This window comes from Mizuhopecten yessoensis, unplaced genomic scaffold (genome assembly GCF_002113885.1).
Source record: "Mizuhopecten yessoensis strain PY_sf001 unplaced genomic scaffold, ASM211388v2 scaffold9987, whole genome shotgun sequence".
Taxonomy (NCBI): domain Eukaryota; kingdom Metazoa; phylum Mollusca; class Bivalvia; order Pectinida; family Pectinidae; genus Mizuhopecten; species Mizuhopecten yessoensis.
Window position 1 is genome coordinate 1,298,634 of NW_018408322.1, and position 15,717 is coordinate 1,314,350.

The 15,717-nt window shown below is 35.6% G+C and overlaps 1 protein-coding gene across 2 annotated transcripts; it reads right to left on the reverse strand.

Moving 5' to 3' along the window:
• Positions 1 to 1,138: 1,138 nt before the first annotated feature.
• Positions 1,139 to 13,788, reverse strand: LOC110459247. Of its 2 annotated transcripts, none has more exons than XM_021511414.1 (2): positions 13,632 to 13,788; positions 1,139 to 3,682 (listed from the first exon to the last, which is right to left on the reverse strand). In XM_021511414.1, the coding sequence occupies exon 2, from the start codon at positions 3,288 to 3,290 to the stop codon at positions 1,314 to 1,316; it is 1,977 nt and encodes a 658-aa protein (XP_021367089.1). In that variant the 5' UTR covers positions 3,291 to 3,682; positions 13,632 to 13,788; the 3' UTR covers positions 1,139 to 1,313. The 2 variants fall into 2 exon arrangements, with proteins under 2 accessions (XP_021367089.1, XP_021367088.1); XM_021511413.1 differs by lacking the exon at positions 13,632 to 13,788 and adding an exon at positions 11,509 to 11,611.
• Between the last annotated feature and the right edge of the window lie 1,929 nt (positions 13,789 to 15,717).

Consider the following 15,717-nt stretch of genomic DNA (forward strand, 5'->3'; position numbering starts at 1 on the left):
ATTTACTTTAATCGATTCGATAATATTTTTCTTTTCAGAACAAAAATGCATATTAATATAAAATGCAATACGAATAAATACTTACGGAAACTTACTCACTACGTAAATAATGTTTATTTACTTATAGTTGTATTTATCAGGATTATGAAATATTAAATATGACATATAAGGCCTTTAAAATTTATTATGCCATGTATATTCCGGGTAGCCTGCAAATATGTAGTTAGTCAGATGGACTCGAGAATCAATATGATAACGAGGCAGGGCAAACATTCCCTTACATAGGCTGTTTTTTGTGGTTGTTGTGGTTATGATTTACATTTATCAACGTAAACAAACTCTAACGGGTTTCAAGTTAAAATGTCCTTTCACGCCCATATCATTTAGACTACAATCTATAAAGCTAATACGGTGTTTATACTTTTGTGTAATGTCACGCTACCACAATTGATACAATTTTGACATTTTTTCAGTGATATTTAATCATCTAGATATTGTATCTGGAATGTTTCTTGATTCTTGACAAAAATGCCCATGTTGATTCAATATCAGGAAAAAGTTTTGGTTTTAAAAATAGAATGCTAAACTCGGTGTGAGATTTGATCCGTTTTTTGGCCATTTAGTACCATATCACATGCTATCAAACTTGAATTCTTCAAAACAATGTCGACGTACCTCATTTTTTTCCTGATCTACTGACATCGTTACTTTGAAGTCATCGTGTACTCTTACAATACCTCTGAAAACAAAACTGTTTAGTTGAAATACTAATAAATATTTCTAGTGTCAGAGGAAAATAAACAAATTCAATTTTAAAGTACTATTTAAACCATTTTCTGACCAACTACTAAATTGGGGCTGGGTTTGACCTCTTACTATATAAAAATATAAAAAATATCATCAAAACAGACACATTATTGAAAACTCTACATAATTCAATATTCAATATTTGCAATATATTAAACATAAATGAGTATTTGCTCTATACTTGGAGTTCTCGGTTATTGCTTAGCACGAATTAACGTAAAAAAATTAGGTGACGTCATTTTCAGCTAACGGAAATCCTCCATGCAAGCAAGCAAGCACGTGCGAATAAACAGAAAACATGAAACAAATGTCTTCAAAATCTATATGTATTTTAATCAGTTGTTCAATAGCACAAGTCAATTAAAAATTGAATAAATATTCTTTAAAACAACAATACTGACAAGTATATGCCCTCCGTAGCAGCATCTGTCAAAAGGACAAAAACCGAAAAAGGACAAAAGAATGCTGCAATCAATAGGTTATATGTTATATATACTCTTTCACCTTCATACTTGCGATTTACAGAAACAATAATTTCGTAGAAACTTATCATTGATGCACTGCGACTGTGTGCCGTATTTGTTTGTTCTAGTGATGTCGCCTATCAGAATGACTTCTCCGTCGGTCTCAACATGCGCAGTCACTTCGAACAAGGCACCACCCGGTGTAGTTTCTATTAAAACCGTGTATTTATTTTCATCTTCAACTGGTGTATTGAAAAATTCTTTGATCGTGAATGTTTTTTTCGTCTCATAACGCTTGAAGTTTGACGTAACTAGCTGGGCATCTTTTATTTGAGACAAGTGTAATACCTCACACACCTCTCTATGATCATTCAGGAGGCGATTGATTTTGTCTACGCTGAAATTAACTACTTTCTGTACTTCCGGCGACTTCATATCAGCAGGTTTGCTTACGAAACATGGGCAAAACTGTTCACTTATGCCAGCATCTGCACAGGTCCGTTCTTTTGGAATTTTCCGGAAAAGACTGATTCCTCTTGGAGGTTTTTCGCGCTGCGTTGTCTTCAGCTGCAGATCAAAATTCTGGTGTAATATATCGTCAATCATTGCATGCACATCAAAAGCCGTTGTTAGAACTTTTGTATTTTCTTTCATTGTATCCACAAGGCCTTGGTGTTGTTGTTTAAAACGTCCAGGAAGTACTATGGTAAGTAGAGGCATTCTGGCCTCTATTCTTCCAACCGCGGTGTTCCTCAAGTCGTCAATTCTGCTCCCGTGGTCACTCATAAACATTAAAACTGTGTTATCAAAGTGACCTTCGATTTTCATCCAATGAAGAAAATCCGTAAAATCTTGATCTGCGATCTCGAGAAAATCTGGGTAGTCATGTCCAAGTTCACTCATCCATGAAAACCCGAACTTCAATTTGGTTTTATATGCGTTCAAAAATCTTTTACAATACTCCAGGTAAATGATATGTTTCAACCGGTCTTTGTAACACAACGAAGATGGCACTAGTTTAATATTCTTATTTTCAAAGTAAAGATTAACCTGTTCCAGAGATGTAGATACTGGTGCTTGTTGTTTCATCGCAAGATACATGGGCCGTAAATAATGGTCACTTGGCGGTACGTTGAAGCCGTGTGATAAATAATTAAACGTTGAAAAGTACGGCCAGTCCTCGGCAAAGAAAGTAACGTAACCGGCTTTGGAATAATTATACTGAATAAGAGGGTATTTATCATAGTAATATTGTCCCCAGGCGGGACCTAGTTCATCTTTGTTGGCATGCTTGCCTGTCAACAATGGAACAACGTTAGGGAAAGTATTGCCACCCACTTTTGTATATCCTTTAAAAGTGATTCCTTCCAAATCCTCTTCAAGGTATTTCATAGCTTTTGGAATTTTCCTCAGTGCACCGGTCCTAGATAATGAATCTATTCCAAAAAGGAGCACGTTAAATTGGTAAGAAAATGCAGTTTTTACTTTCTTGGAATTTAAGACAGTTCTAAAATCTACGTTTGTAAGTACACTTTTGTATATAAGCTTGGCATTTTTATCCAAACAACTAGCGACTACAACGTCACTTTTAATGTATTCCGGTTCCTTGAAACGTACTTCCGGTTTAAAGACGACTTTATCATCGCCTCCGCTACGTTCCACGGGGTTGTAAGCACAGTCTATGTCCGACTTTGCAATTTTTCGCGTAGCCAGTGATGTGGCGTTAAACTGAATAAGGCCGTCCATGTCTATAAACAATAATGGCTTACTATCACTACATGAGGGCGGCTTAGGGTGCCAGTCAAATTTCATAATCTCCTCGTCAAATGGATCTACATCTGGTATGACACACTGCGCATGCACATCGCCGTGACGTAAGTCTAAAGTTATCGGAGTATTGTATTTGTGGTTAATACAAAATAACAAAAACAAAACACACACGACAAAGACTATTGCTTTTTGCCTGAAATTTAGCGACCGCATTTTATAGATGTATGATTGAAGTTTGCCACTCGTCATCTCGAGCAGTTACACACATTGAACGGAGGATGATAGTTAACCATTAGTATATGTAAATTTGGGTAAAAATGTATACTACCTTAGAAAGTCCTTCATTAAAACGAGTCTGGGTTTGTAAATATCCTATAGGTATGCAGATAAGTTACTGCTGACGTCATTCAAAGAATTGACGCTTAGATGTGACAACACTTATGAAATAAATTTAATTCTATATGCGTTTCTTCATGACTTAGATAATAAGCTGTTAAGAGACATTCCGAGTTGATAGTTCATTAAGCGCTCTTTCGAGACTTACACTTTCTATATTCCGAGATCCATACACGTTTCCTCTGAAACGCGTTAATTATTTCCAACTTTACAAGGAACGTCCGAGTCACCAAACTCCACGACACCTGAAATCAAAACAGAAACACAATGCACAGTGCAATATTACTCGTTTAATAATATTACACGAAAAAAAAAGCATAGCTATGTTAACATTTCTATACAAATATATTGGCATTGTCCGATTTAAACAAATCTGAAGGGTTTGTACAGCTTACAGTTTCTAAAATGGAACGACCGATAATGGTACTTTCCAGATTCGAGGATGGAATAACCTGCTTTATCACATACCTGTTGAATCTTGTTATAGTAATACAAGCAATTTTCAGACTATGAAATACAACGTTCTGTATTGCACATGTGCAATACGGAATGTTGTATTTACCTACTAGCCGGAACTACTTTTTATAGGAATCCCCTTGTCATGGCGAACTGAAAAGTTCGCGGTATTTGCAAAAAATATCAAAGTTTATAAAAGCTTTGTATCGATCTCTTCCAAATACGGAAGGTATGTGATAAAACCAAGACCACACACTTGTGTTTTTCTAAAGAATAAGAAAGCACTCATTTATTGCGCGGACGTATATATTCACTCGTGCGTTCAGCGCACTCGTGAATATATTCGTCCGCGCAATAAACTCGTGTTTTCTGATTCGTTAGAAAAACACAAGTGTGTGGACTTGCATATGTATTCACCAAATATAGACTGCATGTATTTTCGGGCCATAGAACAAAACACACCTGGACGTCATTGGAAAAGAATACACCTCTGCCCGTATTCATGATACTATTCTCATGCTCAAGCATTGATTTTGTGCTCAAACTTAATTTTATGTTTCGTTTATAAATTAATTTTAAATAATTTTGGAATGAAATGAAGAGACAAAGCCCAATACTGTCTTCAGTGTTGACATTTGACTTTTTGGTCGTTTGACATGATTAAAGTGAGTTACAAGAAAGTTGGTTTGGGCACAAAATCCCGGCTTGAGCATAAAAACGGTTTCATGAATACGGGGACTGGTGTTGCCGCAACTGATGTGGAATCGCATACAGAATATGGATTTTTTCTTATGTGTCTACCCACCACATAGGTTATATTTATAATTAGTTCCAGTATCAAAGAAATATTAAATTATTCCATAAATACCATCAGTTAAAGCCTATTAAAATATAAGAGTTAAAATTATAAAATAATAAGGTTAAGACTTTAAGTTGACCCATCAACACCGTTCATGTTATGTACGGGGCCCATTTGATCGAAAGGGAATTTAAAAGTTTAAAGTTGAGTACTCTTGGATTTTAAAGTATACCCTTTTTATCGATTTGCATGCAGATATTAAATGAGATTGCTTCATAATATATGTTTTCGTATAATGAATAGTTGTCTTGAAGAGAAGAATACATGTAAAGTATGCTGAGGAATACATAAAAAAAACCTCCTTCAAATACATCCTTTCAAAACCTATTACCATTAGTTTTGGGCCATTGTGCATGACGTCATGGATATTTAAACTTATTGTAAATACAGTAGTCTGTTACAGGCCAGAAAGCGAAACTAAATCCAACGGTAATAAATGCGCTCTATGGAATGGCAAGTAATCATTTGTTTGACACAGGTGTAAACAGAAAATGGTCGATAATCTAATGTAAACAAAAATGTATAAGCTTGTTGTGCTACCTGTAAAACATTGAAACCCTTTTAGGAAGGCAAAATATGCGCCCCCGACGAGTTCAAGGCGATACAGCTTTGATGTATACTGTAAGACGGTGTGCCGGGTGTGGTATGCCTATGGAAAGCTGTATTGTTTTGTTCAATTAGGATTGATGTTTCTTTGGGTGTTAGTAGGTAGAGTTAGGAAGGCAGCGCGTGTTGTGTGTAGGAACAAAATTGTCAACGTGCATTGTGTGTTAGGGTAAAGGTGTGAGTATGCGATGTGACGTTAAGGTTTACAATACGCTAGTCATATATTCTGGTGAAGTACACGTGAATACGGTGTGTGTTAGTGTGAAATTTACAGTGTCAATGTTGAAGGAAACAGTGAGTATGTTGTGGTAGTGTTAAGGTTGAAGGTGACAGTATAATGTGAGTTAGTGTGAAGTTTTACAATGTCAATGTTGAAGGAAACAGTGAGTATGTTGTGTTAGTGTTAGGGTTGAAGGTGACAGTATGTTGTGAGTTAGTGTGAAGTTTTACAGTGTCAATGTTGAAGAAAACAGTGAGTATGTTGTGGTAGTGTTAAGGTTGAAGGTGACAGCATGTTGTGAGTTAGCGTGAAATTAACAGGTGTCAATTTTGAAGGAAACAGTGAGTATGTTTTGTTAGTGTTAAGGTTGAAGGTCACAGTATGTTGTGAGTAAGTGTGAAGTTTACAGAGTCAATGTTGAAGGATACAGTGATTGTGTTGTGTAAGTGTTAAGGTTGAAGGTGACAGTATGTTGTGAGTTAGTGTGAAGTTTTATAGTGTCAATGTTGAAGGAAACGGTGAGTATGTTGTGTTAGTGTTAGGGTTGAAGGCGACAGAATGTTGTGAGTTAGTGTGAAGTTTTACAATGTCAATGTTGAAGGAAACAGTGAGTATGTTGTGTGCTACTTTAAAGGGTGAATGCTACAGTGCATGCGTTGTGTGTTTGTGTGATGTTAACAGTGAGTGCGCTGTGTGAAAGTGTTAAGGTTGGAGGTTATGGAATGTGTGAAATTTAAGGTTACATGGAATAAGGTTTGTGTTGGTGTGAAGTTAAGTATTCGTGTTGTGTGTATATGCGATAGTTGAAGATTACAGGGAATATGTTGTGTGTTTATGTGAAGTTGACAGTGTTTATGTTGTGTCTAGGGTTGGCAGTGATTATATGTGAAGTTGACAGTGTTTATGTTGTGTCTAGGGTTGGCAGTGATTATATCGTATAATTTGGTGATATATATATCGTGAAATCGCTGTGAAAAAGGATTAGTTTTATGTTAACATTGCGTGTAAGTGTTGAAGGTCACAGCATGCAGTGTGTGTGTTAAGGTTGAAGTATACAGTGAGTATGTTAAGTGTTATTGTTAAGGTTGAAGGATACAGTGACTATGTTGTTTGTTAGTATTAAGGTTGAATGATAAAGTGAATATGTTGTGTGTTAGTGTTAAGGTTGAAGGATACAGTGAATATGTTGTGTGTTAGTGTTCAGGTTGAAGGATACAGTGGGTATGTGGTATGTTAGTGTTAAGGTTGAAGGATACAGTTAGTACATGTATGTTGCTATTAGTTTGAAGGTTGAAGAATACAGTGAGTATATTCTGTTAGTGTGAAAGTTGAAGGATAAGTGAGTATGTGGTGTGTTAGTGTTAAGGTTGAAGGATACAGTGAGTATGTTGTGTGTTAGTGCTCAGGTTGAAGGATACAGCGAGTATGTTGTGTTAGTGTTAAGGTTGAAGGATACAGTTAGTATGATGTATTGAAGTGTTTATGATAAAGGATACAGTGAATATGCTGTGTTAGTATTATTGTTGAAGGATACAGTGAGTATGTTGTATGTGAGTATTAATGTTGAAGGATACAGTGAGTATGTTGTGTGTTATTGTTAAGGTTGAAGGATACAGTGAATTTGTTGTTTGTTAGTGTAAAGGTTGAAGGATACAATGAATATTTTGTGTGTTAGTGTTAAGGTTGAAGGATACAGTGAGTATGTGGTATGTTAGTGTTCAGGTTGAAGGATACAGTTAGTACATGTATGTTGCTATTAGTTTGAAGGTTGAAGGATACAGTGAGTATGTTGTGTGTTAGTGCTAAGGTTGAAGGATACAGCGAGTATGTTAAGTTAGTATTAATGTTGAAGGATACAGTTAGTATGTTGTGTTAGTCTGAATGTTGAAGGATACAGTGAGTATGTTGTATGTTAGTGTTAAGGTTGAAGGATACAGTGAATATGTTGTTTGTTAGTGTTAAGGTTGAAGGATACAGTGAATATGTTGTGTTAGTATTAAGGTTGAAGGATACAGTGAGTATGTTGTGTTAGTATTAAGGTTGAAGGATACAATGAGTATGTTGTGTAAGTGTTAAGGTTGAAGGATACAGTGAGTATGTTGTTACTAGTGTTAAGGTCGAAGGATACAGTGAGTATGTTGTCTGTTGGTGTTAAGGTTGAAGGATACAGCGAGTATGTTAAGTTAGTATTAATGTTGAAGGATACAGTTAGTATGTTGTGTTAGTCTGAAGGTTTAAGGATACAGTGAGTATGTTGTATGTAAGTGTTAAGGTTGGAGAATACAGTGAGTATGTTGTGTTATTGTTAAGGTTGAATTAGGGTGAAATTTACAGTGTCAATGTTGAAGGACACAGTGAGTATGTTGTTACTAGTATTAAGGTTGAAGGATACAATGAGTATGTTGTGTAATTGTTAAGGTTGAAGGATACAGTGAGTATGTTGTATGTTAGTGTTAAGGTTGAAGGATACAGTGAGTATGTTGTGTTAGTGTTAAGGTTGAAGGATACAGTGAGTATGTTGTATGTTAGTGTTAGGTTTGAAGGATACGGTGAGTATAATGTATGTTCGTGTTAAGGTTGAAGGAAACAGAGAGGGTGTTGTATGTAAGTGTTAACGTTGAAGTATACAGTGAGTATGTGGTGTGTTAGTGTGAATGTTGAAGGATACAGTGAGTATGTTGTATGTTAGTGTTAAGGTTGAAGGATACGGTGAGTATAATGTATGTTCGTGTTAAGGTTGAAGGAAACAGAGAGGGTGTTGTATGTAAGTGTTAAGGTTGAAGTATACAGTGAGTATGTGGTGTGTTAGTGTGAATGTTGAAGGATACTGTGAGTATGTTGTATGTTAGTGTTAAGGTTGAAGGATACAGTGAGTATGTTGTGTGTTTGTGTGGAGTTTACAGTGTTAATGATGTGTGTGTGTGTGGAGTTTACAGTGTATATGTTATGTGTTAGTGTGAAGATACAGTGTTAATGGTGTGTGTAAGTGTTTATGATGAAGGATACAGTTAGAATGCTGTGTGTTTGTGTGAAGTTTACAGTGTATATGTTGTGTGTTAGTGTTAAGGTTGAAGGATACAGTGAGTTTGTCCTAAGTATGAAGTTGACAGTGTTTTTATCGTGTGTAAGTGTGAAGATTGAAGGATGAAGTATATTGAGTGTTAGTGTTTAATTTATAGTGTTTCGGTTGTGTAAAAGTGTTAAGTTAGGTTGAAAGTTACACGTAGTACGCTGTGTGTTTGTGTAAGGTTTACATTTTGTTATTTTTATTAGATGTTTGTGTGAATTTCATAGTTTGTTTGTTGTATGTAAGTGTGAAGGTTGCAGGATACAGTTACATTGTAGTATGTTGTGTGTTAATGCACAGTTTACTGTGTTTATGTTGTATGTTAGTGTGAAGGTGGAATGGTGAATTTAGTATGTTGTGTGTTTGTGTGAAGTTTATAGTGTATATATTGTGTGTAAGTGTAAAGGTTGAAGGGTACAGTAAGTATGTTGCGTTTTCTATTATTGTTGACAGTATACCCATTTTCCGCTCTCTGTGGGTTAATATTGTTGAGAAGCCCCGAAAACGTAATGTTCAGTAAAACATGTCTAGATCAGATCTCCCAGATTACTGATTATGAAGGGGGTCTCAAAGGGATCTCTTCTTAAGTAAACATTGTGGTAAAATGATAACCAGAAGATAAAGCCGAATATATACAGTACTATTGATCTTAACTGTTATCTTCAATGTAGAACGATAAAGCCAAACATTACAAATAATATTGATCTAGGGTACTCGTTTTTATTAAAGAACCCAACAACGAAGGAACGAAATACATTAAAATCTGAAGAACTATGCTGCAGACCTGCAAGTGGTCCCATATTAGTCGTCTATTCAGTTAACGTTGGTTGGAACGTCTTCGCAACAGTCAGGTTTATTTGAGGACGGGTTCAGTTAACGTTCGATGAATATAATTTGCTATGTGCTACTACTTATATTATGCGTTTGTGATAAATATGTGACGATATGTCTCAAACAGATCAAAATTTGATCAGGCTACAATATATATATATTCTTAGTAATGTATTGATATATATATAAAAAATAAATATTTGTAGATATCTCGGTTTTTTACATCTCCGTGATGTTCCTAGTCCAAGAGAACGTACTGGGACGGGTTAGAACATTCGAGTCGGTCTTAAAAATGTACCCAAGCCCAGATATTAAAATAAAGTTCGTAGGTTGCGATTTCTTTTATAGTGAACAGTGTTTTTTTGACCTCTTTTTATTACTTGGTAGAGAGGTTTGGTTTAGTATTGTGCAACGACCTATCAACAGCTATGGTCATTTAAGGACGGCCTCCCCTGTGTGCAAGATCCATGCGTCTAGTGTCTGCGTGTGTGTTTTGGGAGGCTGCGATATCTTTGTGTTTGTCTCATTGTGATAGCGCAGAACTGATGCCGACTTTATAGTGCCACCTTACTGAAACATACTGCCGAAGACTCCCAGCAGGACACCCCTCTCGGTCACCTTATAGTGACAACGGGCGAACCAGTCGTCCCGCTCCTAAATTGCTGGGTGTTAAGCAGGAGTAGAAACTACCAGTTTTACAGACTCTGGTATGTCCCGGCCGGGGGACAGAACCCAAAGCCTTCCTCACAGGGGCGAACGCTCAAATAAAGGCCAAAAGTTAGGCATTGTCAAGGGAGACATTAGGAAGAAGAAAGTTGTTTAGGAAGAAGAGAAAAGATACGATCCCAAATTTAGTCGCCTCTTACGATCATGCAATGGGGGCAGCAGGTACAATTCTTACGCTCTACCTGCAGGGACGTTAATTGGTGTTAAGGTTAAGTTGTCAAAATGTGTTGTGAGGTATTTGCAAATAGGTTTGGTATTGTGGCGGTATTTGCCAAAATGTGTTATTGTGTGGTATTGCCAAAAAGTGTTGTTGTGTGGTTATTGCTATTAGGTGTTATTGTGTGGGTATTATCAATAGATGTTGTGTTTTAATTGTCAATAGGTGTTATGTGGTAATTGTCAATAGGTGTTGTTGTTTAGAGATTTCTAATAGATGTTGTGTATTATTTGTCAATAGGTGTTGGTTGTTGTGTGGTAATTATGAATAAGTGTTGTGTATTAGTTTTCAAAAGGTGGTGTTATGTGGTAATTGTTAATTGGTGTTGTTGTGTGTTTATTGCCAATATGTGTTGTGTCTTAGCTGTCAATATGTGTTGTTATGTGGTTATTGTGAATATGTGTTGTGTCTTAGTTATCAATAGGTGTTGTTGTGTGGTAATTGTTAATAGGTGTTTTTGTGTGTTTATTGCCAATATGTGCTGTGTCCTAGCTGTCAATATGTGTTATTATATGGTAATTGTGAATATGTGTCGTGTCTTAGTTGTCAACAGGTGTTGTTGTGTGGTAATTGTCGATAAGTGTTGAGTATGAGTTGCCAATAGGTGGTGTTTTGTGGTAATTGTCGATAAGTGTTGAGTATGAGTTGCCAATGGGTGGCGTTTGTGGTAATTATCAATAAGTGTTGAGTATTAGTTGCCAATAGGTGGTGTTTGTGGTAATTGTCGATAGGTGCTGCACTATCTGCCGATATGTGGTGTTTTGTGGTAATTGTCAATAGGTGTTGTACTAGCTGCCAATAGGTGTTGCTGTGTGGTAATTGTCAATTGATGTATTAATTGTCAATATGTGTTGTGTGATAGTTGTCAATGTTTTCAATTTGAGTTGATATGTGTTCAGAGGAAATTGTCTGTCACCTTTTCTTGTGTTAGATAAATAAATTCAATATGGCTACGTCCGATGATGCAGTGCTAACAAAAGTCACATTCATTTCGTTATATCATTGTTCTAATGTATCGCCTAAAGGTAGACCCTTTTTCTAAGATTGGATTATAATACATCTATACATTTCACTGGACGTTTCACGTACCTGTAAGCGTTTCTTTCAGCACATGTGCCTGTGTTTCCTATTCTTGTATTTTGAGCTATGGAATCGAGACTGGGGTATCGTTATCTTTCCTTACCCTACCCGACCCTTACTAGGATACAGATAACATTCTCTACCCATTCACATCAGACACGTATACATTGACCACGTGGTTTTATATCTTGTCCAACAACGCAGGTCAAACTTGATAAACGTTTAATCATATACCAAAGCTCGCGCATGGACTATCTAAAGCGTTTGTATAGAAAACAGATAACACCAATCATGTTCTAACGTACTTGCTAAAACTCACTTATGTACAGGCCATTCCAAAACATGTAAGCCTCACAAAACGTTCAAATACATTCTTTCAGTGTTATATGTAACAAGCTGCACGGAGTGGAACACATGTTCACGACACCCTTTGTGTACATTGGTAAATTGATGGTGTCGATTCGTTAAGCTAACCAGGCTTTCGAATATTGGCGTCAGGTAGTAATATTTAAGGTTATTTAAGGATAGATTAGCATACACTTAATATGGCATGTTAGCTTGACAGTTATTCCAGGAGCAAAGTCAATCCTATATTTAATAGTATTATATACGATATCTTCTTAATCATATTATATTTTTTACGCTTTCTGTGGCTTAAGATATGGAGAACTCTAGCAAACGTAATAGTTAAACATGTCTATCCCTCCTCCGCACGCATTAAAGACATTTTCATCTCTGTTGAGTATAACATATACTAGATAGATAGATAGTCTATATCAGATCTCCACGACTGCTGATTATGAAGGGGTCTCAAATGGATCTCTTCTTGAGTAAACATTGTGGTGAAATGATACAGGAAAATAAAGCCGAATATATACAGTATACTATTGATCTGAACTGTTATCTAGAACGATAAAGCCATACACTACATTACTATTGATCTAAAGTATCGTTTTTATAAAATAATCAAACAACGAAGGAACGAAATTACCATAGAATATGAAGAAAAAATACTGCAGACCTGCAAGTGGTCCCATATTAGTCGCCTCTTTAGTTAACGTCAGATTTATATAATATATAGCCCTGAATAATGATGTTACGTGCTACTACATTGTACTTGCATAACAGTGATAGAAAACAAACAAAAGAAATAGGTCATATAAATGTTTGAGCTTAACAAAAATACTATTGCCATGAGTGCTGCAATATTATGCGTATGTGACAAATATATGAGGAAATGTCTTGAACAGATCAAAATTTTATCAGGCTCAACTATTATAATATATAATAAATGTCATGTTAAACACGGAGATGTAAAAAAGGCTAGAGAGAAATACCTTGACGGGTTACATGTTGCAGGGACATATATATCGTCCGTAAAACAAAGATGGCATCTTAATCAATCCGAGATATTGATTTCTCCGCAGATGATTAATACAGTTTTTGCAACACTACAAAAGCGTGATAAATAAATCAGATAACAACAGGTTTTATGATAACGATATAATTAGCTCAAAATGTTCAAAAAAACCAATGGACGGGTGTTATTTCGCGAAAGGGTGAAATGGATATATCCAAACTTTTCAATATGATTTATAAAAATACAAAAAAAAGAGTCACTTTATCCTTAACAATAAAAAAGTTAAGACAGACTCGCCAACCTATCAGCTTTATAATGATGTTGGAAATTAAAAAACAAAATTATAACAAAGTTTCCATCTCAAAAACACAAATTATAGACGTCTAACGATGATATGGCAAATTCAGCTTTTGAAATAGGTATATCCGTGGAAAACACGTTCGTCATGAGCTTACGGAAGCAAGCCTTATTCTCCCGATGAGCAAAACTAAATTATTACTGATCAAAACAAGTATATATACATGTACCAAAGGCAATAATAATCATAAAATATATATTTATCATGTTTATCAGAGTAAAAAGCAATACCTGTTTATGTATGTTGGGAAGTAACTTAGTGATACAAGAAATCAAAAGTTATCTCCCTTGGATGTTTTTATTACATGCTATGACATGAGACTTGTATTGAAACAGTACAGAAAAACAAAGTAAGTATAAACCACAAATATACACACTGACAGAAGCCAATTACAAAAACATGTCCATTACTTACACAGATCACGGTCGGAGATACAACAGTATAACAATTGTCCATTATGTTTCTGCTCTTCTGAAGTGAAGCACGAAGTGTCTTGGGCATAGCATTTCTACGATAAACGAGAAGAGCTAGATACAAAAGAGTTGATATAAAACAATGATATCAGTGTGTATTGTATCGTAGCTCGCACAAAATGCCTTGTCAAGCGTTTCTTTTTGTGTGTTTGCATTGTACCAATTAATACAGCGGCTAAAGTTACCATGTTACAGGAGGCACTTTAAACCTTCAGCTTTTAAGTGTTATGAAGTATGGAAAATGACATCGCGATAAGGCTGTCATAACGTACAAGATGTTTTAATCGCGTGGACCGTCTGTTGTTCACATTACATCCATTCCTTAAAGGTTTCCACGCAGACGGTCTAATTTATGTCGATCATACTATATATCTTAACTTTATAATTCCATAACAAACAAATAATTAAATAAATATGCTCAAAAAACCTAATGGCTTTAAATGGCTAAAAATCGTTATTTAACAGTACAACGTATCCAGATTCATCTCACCAACAGATGAAAATGATGAGTTTTCATATTTTGTACCATACGTAGAACATACAGACATACACTGTACATTTCCATGCTGCCCGCTGATATCGACTGTAAGTAAAAATACCTGTACATGAGAACGGATATGACTTTTTTTTACAGTTTTGCTTTTAATTTTTATATACCACACATGGTAATTGGTACACAAAGATTTATTTTATGAAATCTTTGTGTAACATGGTACACTTGTATGTGGTACACAAAAAATATACTAATAATCAAAACTCGGTGTCCAACTGGTGTCGGCCATCTAAGAAGATAGCCATATTGCAGAAACACGTTAAACTTTGACATCTTAAGGATGATTCCTGTCCCACTATAAACAAAACACTTGAGAATTCCATTAACATCCTTTACATTTCATTTTGGAAATAACTGTTGTTCGACTTGGATAGGATAATGCCGCTGACCAGGATGTGGTACATAAAGATTTTAATAACCAGAACTCTGTGTCAAGCACTTGTCGGCCATCTTAGAAAATAGCCATACGACCAGAAACACGTTTCGTTTTTACATTTTAAGGACCCCTGTTCCACTGTAAACGAAACACTAGAGAATGTCATTGCAGTTTTTCGTACATACATTAGTTTAAATACATACGTTAAGCTCCCTAACATTTCTTTTTGGGTGTATCTGTAGTACGACTTGACCATGCTAACTCTGTTGACCAGGATGGTCAATTGGTATATGCATATGATGGCCAACGAAATGCCAGAAGTCTGAAAAGGGCTTAATGATACAACAATGCAGTATATCCCACCAACAGATATCACAAGTGACACACGAGACATCGTTTGTACAGATGTTACTAATTTCAAATTAGCTTTTTTTGTCAATTATGAATACATTGTTTTCAATTTTATATTCAATATCGTATCTTTTGTTTTATGCATTCCTAATTTATAAAATAGAAGATACGTTTGAAATCCTGAGGAGGGGCACGATATTACAAATACATACTGTGTTGTCGTTTACGACGATGTTGTTCATATCAAACCAGTGTAACAGCTAAGAGCCTTGGCAGTTGTGTTATTAGAAATAACTCAAAAGCTCTGTCGTATTATTTGATGTTTTTTAAGTGGTCCCTTTCTGGTGAAAAACGCACCTGTATTTTTTGAAAATCCACCTCATTTTTGTTCTTTTTCAAAATCATGTCTGTTCTGTGCAAAGTGCTGTATACCCGAGATTCCTCTGGATGGTTTCCGATATTTATTCGTTTACGTAAGGTATTACTTTATTACCATTCGTCTTCTCCTGGAGAAAAGCTGATTCTTTAAGAAGTCAGTAAGTACTACATTGATGTATTACAAAAATGCGTTATTAGTAATATGTGTATACACATTCTGTATGACCGAATGCGCGATTCTTTTGAGGTAAACTTTCATAAATAACATGACATACAACAGGAAACCTCGTTAATACACGGAACACGATACACTGACGAACACCCGTGAAATTACACAGGAACTCAACATGAAGTACCTTTTCAGTTTAA

What these genes read in the sequence shown, in the direction of transcription:
- LOC110459247 (XM_021511414.1), bottom strand. Translation starts at nt 3,290, where the DNA reads ATGACGAGTGGCAAACTTCAATCATACATCTATAAAATGCGGTCGCTA.